Source organism: Phodopus roborovskii, unplaced genomic scaffold (assembly GCF_943737965.1).
Source record: "Phodopus roborovskii unplaced genomic scaffold, PHOROB, whole genome shotgun sequence".
NCBI lineage: Eukaryota > Metazoa > Chordata > Mammalia > Rodentia > Cricetidae > Phodopus > Phodopus roborovskii.
This window is the reverse complement of record NW_026125052.1, coordinates 34990250-35002402: the sequence shown is the minus strand read 5'-3', so window position 1 is coordinate 35002402 and position 12153 is coordinate 34990250. Positions and strand designations below refer to the sequence as shown.

Below are 12153 nucleotides of genomic sequence, written 5' to 3'. Positions count from 1 at the left end.
CTGGCTGGTCTGGAACTCGCTATATAGAACACTCTGGCCTCAGACTCAGAGATTGATCTACCTCTACCTTCTAAATGTTGAGATGAAAGGTGTGCACCATGCTTGGCTGGTATCCCCATCTTAGATGTGAAAGCCGAGGCACAGAGTGTTTAAGCCACTCTGCCCTGGGTCACAGACCTTGTCAAGAGCCAGTGACTTCAGAGACTAGCACTTGAGGCTCTAAACTGTTAGCAAGGCCTCTCCAATGAGCAGAGCTTCAGCCTTGGGACGATCTCTGGTTCTTTTCTTTTTGGACATCCAAATCCAGTCTAAGACCTAAGGATTCTAGCTCCAGGAAACAGGAGGGACAGTGATGGGGGTAGATGACTTGATAATAGTGCTGAGAGTCTGGGCCTTGTGTCATGGGGCAGAGCCTCCTTAGGGGATGTGAGGGGACAGAGTGGCCTCACCTCCTGTGGGGCAGGGGCCCTCAACTTTGGAGGGTTCTAACAATGGGCTGAACTTGCTGAGGTAGGTCCAACTTGATCTCTATTAGTAGACTATGAGCTGAGCCTGATGGCACAGGCCTGTAATCCCTGTCATGTTGGAGGCTGAGACTGGAAAGTTAAAGACCAGCCAGGGCATCAAAATAAAAAGCAAAGAGGGCTTGGAATGTTACTCTTGGTAGGATGTTTTTATGCGGTTTTGGGATCAATGGAATAAAACAAAAACAAAACTCTCTAAATAACAACACTCCCCCCAAATAAATAGATAACTCTGCATTGAGTAGCATCTACATCCTGTGGGGCCAGTGCTAGGTCAGTGGGTAGAAGCAATGGTTCCCTGGATACCATAAGGCACCTAGAACCAAGTTCTAATAGGATCCCTGAGGCTCAGAAAGAAGTGAGAAGGTCCCAGGACTCCAAACCACATGAAGCCTCTCTGTTAAGTAGAGATAGGAGCTAGAGAGTTGGCACAATGATTAAGCTACTCATTCTTCCAAGTACTGACCAGGCCCGACACTGCTTAGCTTCCAAGATCAGACGAGATCGGGCATGTTCATGGTGGTATGGCCATAGATAAGTGCACTCATTCTTGCAGAGGACCCAGGTTCAATTCCCAGCACCCACAGGTGCCTCACAACTGTAAGGAGTAAGGTTTTTCCTGCCACCGCTGGTCTTGTCCCACCGCCGCGCCAGCCCCAAGTAACACACAGAGATGCTGTATTTGATATTATGCTGTTGGCCAGGTACTAGTTTCTTATCGGCTAGTTCTGTCTTAATTATTAACCCATTTCTATTAATCTAGTATTTCCACGTGCTCTTCTCTTGCTGGGGAGCTGGCTGGCACTCTGCTTTCTCCAGACTCTCCATCTTGACTCCTCCTTACTACTTCCTCTTTCCTCCTTGTCTCCTAGTCCCACCTATCTTCCTTTCCTATTGGCCAACAGTGCTTTATTCATTAACCAGTATGAGAAACATATACAGATGGGATCTCCCATCACACAACCATCTGTAACTCTAGCCCCTGTCTATTCGATTTCTTCTTCTGAACCCTGAAGGGTACCAGGCATGAATATGGTGCGAGTCATACATGTAGTCAAAATATTCACACACATAAATAATAAACCTAAAAAAAAGGAATGTGGAGCTGGGTATGGTGGCGCTGCCTTTAATCCCAGCACCTGGGAAGCAGGGGAGGGTGGATCTCTGAGTCCCAGGACAGCCAGAGCTACATAGTAAGACCCTGTCTCTCAAAAAAAAAAAAAAAAACAAAAAAAAACCAAAAGGGGGAGGAGGGAGCTGAGACTTCAGCTTACAGATTGAAGCCTGAAGGTGGATGCTTTGAGAATCCCAAGGCCCTAGTATCTTTGGCTCAGTATTGGAGCTCACAGACCCACATTGAGCACCTTACATGTGGCACCTCAATATGAGTGGGGATTGTCAGATCTACCAGCTACTTGGATCCTTGATAAGAAAAGAATTCCCTTCCTCTTCTTCCAACATCTGGCTGCCCATGAGATGTCTGGTGTCAGTGGCTCTCAGGGACTGGAGCTGCTCAAGTAGGCACTGAGGGAAAAAGGCTTTTATAGCAGTGATTGATGTTGGCATGGCCCTTTGCCCATGGGTCCCTCATCTCCTTAGCTGCCACCTTCAAGCTGCTGAGGGTGGCCATAAGAAACTTATCCCGGCCCTCCTGGATCCTAGCTGCCCCAGATGTCAGTGTCTGCCCTATCCCCTGCGCCTTCCTTACTACCTGAGCAATCTATCCCTTTAACTCTCCTTTTTGGGGGACAGATGGAAAGAAATTGATGTCTTTGGAGAGAAAGAGAAAAAAAATTGATGTCTTTGGGGAGGAAGGGGGGGGGGAGGAAAAGACAATATACCTCATTTCTTTCTGACAGCCATTTCTTTGGAACAGCAGTTGGGAGGCTGTACTCCAGCAGGGACTCAACCAGACTTCAGGGGGGTGGGAACTACACTAGTGGGAAGGGTCCCTTTGATGTCTTTTCTGTGTGAAGTTCCTAAAAGTCTGGAACCTTGGGATCTCTGTACCCTGGGATGTGGTGTGTTGGTCACCACTGATACCAGGCCTCTCAACCACCATAGCCTGGAACCTAGCCACATGACTGACCTTCACCCCTCAGATGAATACTGAAAGACCCTCAGAGTGTGGACCTTCACCACGCAGGACCCTGAGTGCAGAATTGAGACAGCTTTTATAGGGTTTACAACAAAGCCCACGCATAGGTCACTGGGGCAGGGGTTTCACAAGCAGTCTACCGATGTCCGATAAGAGGTTAGTCAGCTCATTTCCCGTTATCTTACGAGGCCAGGATTACGTACTCAAGGGTCTGTCATAAGCAGCAAGGAGTGTGACCTTGCCTATTTACTGGCAGAGGACAGGGTCTGGAATTTGAGGTTTTTAGGGCTTCTTAGATAGTATTTTTAAACTTCTCGCTTCCTATGGTCATTGGAGAGTTAGGCTGTATTTTCCATCCTTGCAGATACTACGACCATAGAGATTTATTTGAGTGGTGGTGTTGAGGTAGGTGATCATCATGTCAAAGACACTCCTAGACACTCATCACTGGAAAGTCCTCCTGCTACTGTACTGGGGAGGAAGCAGAGAAACAGGAACCATAAATCAGGGCAGACTCCTGAAGCAGGTGACACAGGAGTTAGGGCTGTGAGTCTTCCTAGCACGAAGCATGGCCTTTCTTCCCATCCAGGTCAGACCTGGCTTGGAGATGTTGCAATTCTTGCACTGCTGTCTCCTTTAAGAGCTGGCTTTTATTTATTTATGATCTAGAGTCTCATGTAATCCAGGCTGGTCTTGAACTCCTGATCTTCTGGCTGTAACCTCCTGAGTGTTGAGATTACAATTGTGGTTTTAAAATTGTTTAAACATTGGTTGAGTCTGTGTGGGAGCAGAGGGCAGTTTGAGAGACTGTTTTCCTTCCTACCATGTCAGTTTCCAGAGGTTGGACTCAAGCCATCAAGCTTGGTGGCAAGGACCTTTATTCATTAAGACTCGTTTAAAATTTATGGTACAGTGCTTAGATTATAGGTATGTTTTACCACATCCAACAAGCTTTGGCTGCTCTTTTACCTTTCTGATGTAGACGTTTGTCCTGTGTTCAGATGAGGCTGGGCCCAGGCCATTTTGTTTTTGTTTTTGTTTTGTTTGAGACAGGGTTTCTCTGTGAAACAGTCCTGGCTGTCCTGGAACTCACTCTGTAGACCAGGCTAGCCTTGAGCTCAGAGATCCCTCTGTCTCCTGAGGGCTGGGATTAAAGGTGTACATCACCACTACCTGCACCCAGACCATTTTTTGTTTGTTTTGTTTTTGGTGATAGGGTTTCTCTGTGAAGCTTTGGAGTCTGTCTTGGAATGCAGCTGTAGATCCAGGTGGCCTTGAACTCATAGAGATTTGCCTGCCTCTGCCTGAGTGCCAGGATTAAAGGTGTGCATTACCACTGGCACCCAGACCATTTGTAATCAAGACAATTCAAGCATATTGAAATCTTCCTACCAGGAGGTGCACTCTGGGCACTTTCTACCCTCAGGAAGCACCAACAAGTCCTGAGAGAGAAATCATAAATAGGTGATGGCATTCAGTGTCATGGCAGAAAGCTCTAGGGAGGGTGTCCCAGGGAAGTGCCTTTTAACTAAAACATGCTGGTCAGGGGGTTTTAAAGGATTAATAGGAGCTGGCTACTAAGAAGGCCAGTATGTTTGAAAAAGCATGGGTGTGCTTCAAGTGCGTAGCAAACCCAGAAGTTATGGGCAGTGGAAGCAAAGAACGTAGGGGAGTACTGCGGGGCTTGGTGCCTGCCAAGTGATTTATGCACATTGTCTCAGCTGATACTCTTGACATCCCAGGGCTTTTCTTTGGCAGAGCACTGGGTTTTGCCAAATGCTACAGCATCTATTTAGGTTCTTGTCATTAATCTGATTCTGGTGCATTTGTCCTGGGGTAAATACCACCTACTCTTGAATATTGTCCTTTTCTGTGACAGCTAAACTCAGTTTGCAAACACTTTTGTTGGCTCTGTTCATAAGACGTGTGTGCTGCTTTCTGGTAATCTTTGCCTGGCTTTGATCGGGTGATCTGGCTACATAGAATGACTTAGAAAGACTGCACAATTGCTTTTGGAAAAGGTTGTGAAGAGGGTGTTGGCTCTGTAAGCATTTGGCAGCGTTCACCAGAGATCCACCTGGCCTGGGCTTTTCTTTGTGGGAAGGCTCACATCTCAAGCTCATTAGAAATTACTCAGGTTTTCTGTCTTGAGTCAAGTCTATTTATGCCATTCTAGGAAGCCGTGTTCACCGTCCATATCCTTTCATGCTACTTCAGGTTTCTTGCAGTTAAGAGCAGTGTGTTTACAGTCAGTTCCCACATAGCTTCACCTCCTGCATAAGCAGAGGGTTCCCTGATATGCTTAGCAATGAGCATCAGGTGGAGAGTGGGGATCTGGAAGTGGCCCAATTTCCTCCTGTCTGTCTTATGGCCCAATCCTTGTTCCCACAAAGAAGGGGCATGCATTCTTTTGTCCCAGATCGCCCTCACATCACATCATTTTCTTTTTAACGTATCAATCCGTTTCTTTTCCCTCCCTCCCTCTCTCTCTCTCTGACCCTCCCATACCCCCACCACCACCCTCCCCTCCCATCTCCACCCACTCCACATGTAGGGTGATGCCTTCCAGGAGGGGTCATGTAAATCTGTCAAGTCAGTTGGAGTAGGGACTAGGCCTTCCCTCCTGCCTCTAGGTTAAGGGAGCATCCCTACATGGGGATGTGCTCCCAAAATCCTTTTGTGTTCCAGGGATACATCCTGGTTCCACTGTCCGAGGTCCCTTAGATTACCCAGGCCTTCTGAGACCCATGTTCAGGGGATCTGGGTCGGTCCAATGCTGGATTCCCAGCTATAAGTCTGGGGCCCATTAGCTCCTCCTTGTTCAGTTCAGCTGTCTCTGTGTGTTTCTGTAGCCTGGTCTTGTTCTCCCTAGATGAGGGCTCCATGATGGTGGATAAGTTAGTCATCAATCTCATTATCAGGGAAGAGCATTTATGGTAGCCTTTCCACTGTTACTCAAACTGTTACTTGGGGGTCAGTCTTGTAGGTCTCTGGACATTTCTCTAGAGTCAGTTTTCTCTTCAAACCTATAATGGCTCCCTCTTTTATGGTCTCTCCTTCTCTCTCTCTCTCTCTCTCTCTCTCTCCCTCTCCCTCCCTCCCTCTCTCTCCCTCTCTCTCTCTTCCTCCCTCCCTCCCTCCCTCTTCTTGTGTATTCCTCCCCTGACTTAGCCTTCCTAGTCCCACGTGCTTTCCTCTCCTTCCCATCTGTTTCTCCTAGTTCCCTCCCCAATCATTGTCCCCGCTCCCCCACTCCCAATATGCTCAGGAGATCTTATCCCTTTCTCCTGTGAGGGGCCTTACATGAATCTCTTGGAATCCTCCTTGTATCCTAGTTTCTCTGGAGGTCTAAATTATAGACTGGTGATCCTTTGCTCTATGTTTAAAATCCATACATGAGTGAGTACATACCATGTTCCTCTTTTTGTGACTGGGTTACCTCATTCAAGATGGTTTCTTTAAGTTCCATCCATTTGCCTGCAAATTTCAAGATTCCATTGTTTTTTTCCACATAGTGGTATTCCATTGTATAAATTTGCCACATCCTCTTTATCCATTCTTCAGTTGAGGGGCATCTAGGTTGCTTCCAGGTTTTTGCTATTACAAATAATGCTGCTACGAACATAGTTGAACACATGTCTTTGTTGCAGAGATGTGGATCATTTGGGTATATGCCTAAGAGGGGGATTGCCAGGTCCTGTGGTAGACTGATTCCCATTTTCCTGAGGAACCGCCATACTGACCTCCAAAATGGCTGTGCGAGTTTGCACTCCCACCAGCAGTGGAGGAGTGTTCCGCTTTCTCCACATCTTCTCCAGCATAAGTTGTCATTGGTGTTTCTAATTTTAGCCATTCTGACAGGAGTAAGATGGTATCTCAGAGATGTTTTGATTTGCATTTCCCTGATAGCTAAGGATGTTGAGCACTTTAAGTGTCTTTCGATTTCCTTTATTGAGAATTCTTTCTTCAGTTCTGTACCCCATTTAGTAGGGTTATTTGGTGTTTACTGAGTAACAGACTGGGTTTTTTTCTAAAAAGCTGTTCTTTTCTATTACTAACATTGATGCCAATTGCTTCTAGGTGCTCACGTCACACGGCCCCACAGTGATCATGCCCACCTGGTTCGGCTCTCGGGCCTGGTTTTCGCATGTGGGCCCATTTGATGAAGGTGGTCGGGTAAGTGCCAACCATTAGAACGTGGACGCTTTGTTGGTTCCTTAGGGTGGGGAGGTGCCTGCAGGGCACCGGTAAGGCCAGGGTTTTCAGGAAAGTACTTTAGAGTCTTTCCCAGCACTCCTGTGGTATTCACTATTGGCTGACTGCAGTGGGTTTTGGTGAATATGCCCTGGTCTACACCTTCTTTGGTTCATCTTTGGCTGTGGGGTCAAGTACCTCATCCTGGATTAGTGGCTGTTGGTGGGAAACTGTAGGTAGTAAGGAAGGTGTTAGCTATCCCTGTCCCTGGTTCCATTGGACCCTTGGGGTGTATCTTTACCTACCTGTGAAACTGAGCCCAGGGCTGGGTTGTAGCCTGCAGGGAGCTGGCTAACAGGCCATCTCTGTCCTGGTGAGCCTGACCCCAGCCTGAGCTGAGTCCTTCCTCAGGTCTGATTTGTATTGTAAGTCTTTGTTTTGGAACCACATCTTCCCGTTTGCTAAGGGTGTGTGATAAGCTCAGAGACTTGTCTCAAGATCTGTTACTTGATCACACTGGTGTTTGATTTGGTGGGGGAGGAAGTGAATTTTTATCATGGCAGTATTTGTTCTCCTTGAGACAGTTGTACTCCTCTGCTTGTTTCCCGATTCCTGGCTCAACATCGCCCCCTTCTGTCCATGATGTGGAAGTACAGCCTTGTAACAGTCCCTCAGCCTTCCTTGCCTTCTGACCCACCCAGTCTCTCCCTGGTTCAGCAACTCATGGAGGGCCTCCTGGGAAGGCAACGTACCATCTTCTTTTTCTCCACATTAGCGAGCTTTCCATTCCTAAGGCCATGCAGCTCTGTGCTCACTGATTATCCCAGAATTGAGACTTCAGATCCACATCTAGCGTCTCTGCTTCATCCTGTCTGTCTTAGAGTTCATTTCTTACCTGCTGAGAAACAAGTTGCTACTCTTCCATTTCTTTAGTGTGACCTGCACCACCCTACACCACTCTTGTGTGTCAAAGAGTGGATTCTTTTATTGAGACCAAGTGTGGCTGTGTTCAGGTTGAGCACTAGCTTCTGGGTCCCAGCAATCCTGTGAGCTCTGCTTCCCAGATCGCTACTGCCACAAGTGCCACCATACATGGCTCTAAGCACCACACCCTTCTGTAGCATCTGATGGCCCGGGTCAGTAACCAGGGTGGTAAGCATTCTCTCTGGCTTTTTCAGGGGGTACCAGAGGACCTGCTGTTCTTCTATGAGCACCTTAGGAAAGGGGGTGGTGTGTTCCGGGTGGACCACAAACTGCTCCTCTACCGCTACCACCCGTGTGCCACCACACATTCAGTCCTTGAGTAAGTAGGACATAACCAAGTTCTGGAAATACCCGGGATAGTCTAAAAACAGGTGAGATGCAGGTGTGGCCAGGCCCAGATCACTTGTAAGTCACTGGTGTGGTAGGGCCCAGGATTGGTGGAGTCAGGACTCTCCCATGAAGCTTATAATGGTGGGATATGGGGCCTGCCGCGGAGGAGGGAAGGGTGGGGTCAGAGCATGCTGTAGTACCTTGTAGGAAGCCCTTCAGGGCTTCTGGATGTCCTGTTCCACAGAGGTTAGGAAATACCAGCGCCAAAGCCAAGCACCAGTTTCACTGATTGTGTGAGGTGAAGACTTAACTGTCAGCTTTGTTCTTATTTGCTCTAACCTAGCATGGCTCACCATGGGTCCCAAGAGGAGGTCTGACAGGCTAACCGGCCCCATGGTGAGGAAGCTGTCACAGCTGGTGGCTGAGCCATGCCTCCGTTGCTGATGACCCCTTTCACTTTCCGTCGTCTGTCCTTCTGTCCTTGGTCCTTCAAGCCCACTGATAAAGATGTGGAACCAGGCTTTCTGTTAGTAAGAGAGCGAGCTTGTTAACTCTTCAGTCTGCACTGTGTATGAGACATAGGTATGATAATGAATGGCAGACCATGTTCCTCTCCAAGTGGTCAAATCTCCGTCACTTAGCACGCTAGGTCCAGCCATGCACATGAAACAGACACATACATAGCAAGAGTACAACTGTTAAAAGTCGACTAGTGTGGTTTTCGTCATCCTGTGTAAAAACCTGAATTAAAACACACAGCACTGTTTATCCAGAGGAGAAACCCCTTCCCACTGTCTACTAGCAGAGGTGGAAGTTAGTGACAAAGCATTGTGGGAGCTAGCTGGGAACCAAGCTGCAGGTGTTTCTGGTGCTGATTCTACTGGCTGACTGAAACATTTCATTCATCTCCCATCGTTGTGCTGTGGGCCACATGAGTGTGAGATGCCTCGATCATGTGATCTTTTGTGTAAGGGAGGTCCTTCCCATGCTTGTCTGTGAGGCTCAAGACGCCTGGGTGGTGACTTGCAGCCCACCCAGCAGGCACCCATCATGCCCCTCAACAGAGCAGCCTGTGTGTACATAGTTCACTCCTTTGTGTTTGCTCAGTAAGCTTTGCCACCCACAGCATAAAAATAAGTGATCTAATATGAGTTTCTGTGTTGGATTAAAGTCTTTAAGTCGTGAGCTGCAGCACCTCCCAGGATAACAGCTGTAATTATAACCTGAGGCTTATTTAAGAGTTGCATTTGTCTAAACTATCAGAAGTCTTCAGGTGGCAATGCCTTGATTCTGACATTCTTATTTCAAGGTCAGAATGGTCTGAATTTTTGTCATTTATCTTTGTGTGTATATGGAATACCTCAAATACCAAAAGACATACATATAGAATAGCATCTTTAAGAAATCAGACATCCCTTAAACTTGTGAGCTGCTGAACTACTGTGTTGCCAGCCACTTCACCCTCTTTATACTTTTACTGATATCTCCTCTTACAGACAGTATGTTTAGCTTCCTATGATACTGGTGCTGCCTATACTCTGCAAGCTGTTTGCTTTCTAGTATCACAGTTGAGGTCTGTAAAGAAGTATGTTTCTGACTTTGTTCCCAATGGCAGTATGATGCTGGGTTTGTGACTTCATCAAATGTTTGTAGAGACTCAGATAAGGCCCTTTCTCCAGATGAGTATAGCAAAGAATGTGCCTCAAAAGTAGGGATGAGGGGACCAGACATGGCATCCCTAGTGTCCTGACCCCTGGTATCCAGCCTAAGACTTCACTGTGCTGGCATACTGATGCTGTGGTACCTGACAGGATTGGTGAGCCATCCGCTATGTGCCTCTAGCAAGGTTTTTTTTTTAGCCTTTTTTTTTTTTTTTCTGACCATAGATGCTGCTGACCAGTGGCCATGCCTTCTGGGATAATGGGCCTTTTCCACCCCGTCAACCACCACTTACCCATGGACCAGTGTGGTTGTGCAGTGCTTAGTCTGATGTTCCAGCCTCTTCCCAAAAAGTTCCAGAAACTTAAGCATATGGGTCCAAGAAAACCAGTTCCCTTTAGTTACTGACCCCAGCTCTAAGTTGATGGTCTCTTAACAGAGACACAAACTTCCTGGGGTGCCAGAAGGCCTTTTCTCTAGGCAGATTCCTCAGAGAAATAGGGCCAGTGCAGGGTGCTGCTAGCAAAGCCCAGATGTCCAGCAGTCTCTGCATCATACCTTTTTATAACTGTCTGCAACCCTCCCTCCATCAGAGGCCACCTAACAAGACTCAGGATGGTGGACATATTTGTAATTGCTGTATAACCGAGTTTTTGGGGAACCAAGTTGATTTCACTGAACAGTTAAACCCACCATCTTGCAAATACACTTCACAGATGGAGCATGGAAAGATCAGGGTTTTTTTCCTCAGAGATACCAGTGGACCCAACACATCATGTGTACTTAGTCTCTAGCAGGAACTGCTGTTGCACACATGTTTACTTACCTGTAGCCATGCCACATACACATATGCAGAGATGCACATGGGTGATCACTGCACATGTGCACGTGTTCCACACAAGTGCACTCTACATATACTCTCATCAATTTGATGCATACATATGTATACAGTGTACACATCATGTCTTGCTCAGGCTCTGACCAAAATAGACCTCTTGTAGTGACCAAGGCTATAGGGACAAATTATCAGGTTGTCTTCAGAGTAAGTAGGGACATTTCTTGAGCCTGGGATGACCGAGGGGCCTAATAGCCCCTGCTACATCTCCTGTGTTGATAATAGTCATGAACTCTGATAGTGGGTTGTCTCCAAGCAGGTCTTTTGTAAAGGCCCTTTCTGAAGGGGGAAGGGGGACACTTGTAGCTAGCAAGAGGTTGGAGGTTAGCCAACTGGCATACCACAGGGTCTGAGCAGCCTAGGCCTAGAGTTCCCTCACCTACAGTTAGGCAGAGCAGATACGTGTGTGTATGTCAACCTCTGCTGGTTGCCCAAAAGGCAAGTCTTTTTTTGCCTTTGACTCTTCCCTTCTGCCTTCTGCTCCCATCACACTAAAGTTTGCTGAGGGATAGAATCAGAAGGGCCTTTCTTGGCTTATGACATTGGTGAAGTATGTGACCCTTGCTTGAGGGCTGCACTGTGAGATCAACATTCTCATTCTTAGGGTCTTCCATTTCCTTGGGTGGCGGCATGTCTGCAGAGAGGTACACTGTACAGGGCTGAGCCATGTCCTGTTTGTGACTTTCTCATATAAAGGGGGCACTGCAGCCATAGGGAGGACTGGCTGGGGTTCAGAATTAAACGTTACTCACTTATTTGGTTCCTCGGAACCCCTAAGGAATCCCCTCAGAAAATCACTGAGCTCAGCACAACCCTAATTAGAATGTTTTAACACAGGAGATCTCAGGAAAGTGCTGATCAGGCAAAACATACTTTGATGTGGGTAGTGAATGACACAAGAGATGCAGCCCTGATTACAAAGGGGGTACCATTCGAAGGACCAGTGTGCTAGGGTCTGGGCAGAGAGACAGGGCTGGAAGGCCTGGCCCTAAGATGAGGGACAGCATGTGAGTAGATTTCAGAGGAGCTGAGAAGGAACCAGCCCTGGAGATGCATCCAAGGGCTTACTGCCTGGGAACAAGTCTGTCAGTGCCCAGAAAGGGATATCTTTGGGATTGTCTGAGGGAAGACAGTCTGAGGCAGAAAGTTTACTTTCTAGTGAACATGGCTTTTTACCTAGACCTTTCTTGTGAGTATATTGACTCTTCTGGGAAATTAGACCAGGGTGAGTGGGTCCCCTGTAACTCCCTGTTCACATTCTAACTCAAAAGGACTAGTTTCCACATCTAGAATTTGGGGCTTGGGGAGATGGCTGTCAATGACATGATTGCTACAGAAACATAAGGACCTAAGTTCAATCCCCAGCACATGCCTGTAACCCTAGTGCTGAGAACAGGAGAATCCCTGGAGCCTGTGGGCTAGTTGGTCTTGTTAAATTGGTGAGCTCCAGGTTTAACCCTGTCTCAGAA

At 47.3% G+C, this 12153-nt stretch overlaps 1 protein-coding gene across 3 annotated transcripts in view; it reads left to right on the top strand.

Annotated features, from left to right (window-relative positions):
• The window catches only part of B3gntl1 (UDP-GlcNAc:betaGal beta-1,3-N-acetylglucosaminyltransferase like 1), an 82275-nt gene that overhangs the window by 48049 nt on the left and 22073 nt on the right, over positions 1-12153 (top strand). For all 3 annotated transcript variants that reach the window (XM_051182684.1, XM_051182680.1, XM_051182687.1), the window contains 2 exons: positions 6703-6798; positions 7995-8119. In XM_051182684.1, the coding sequence (XP_051038641.1) occupies positions 6703-6798; positions 7995-8119 (221 nt within the window). The remainder of the gene's footprint in view (positions 1-6702; positions 6799-7994; positions 8120-12153) is intronic.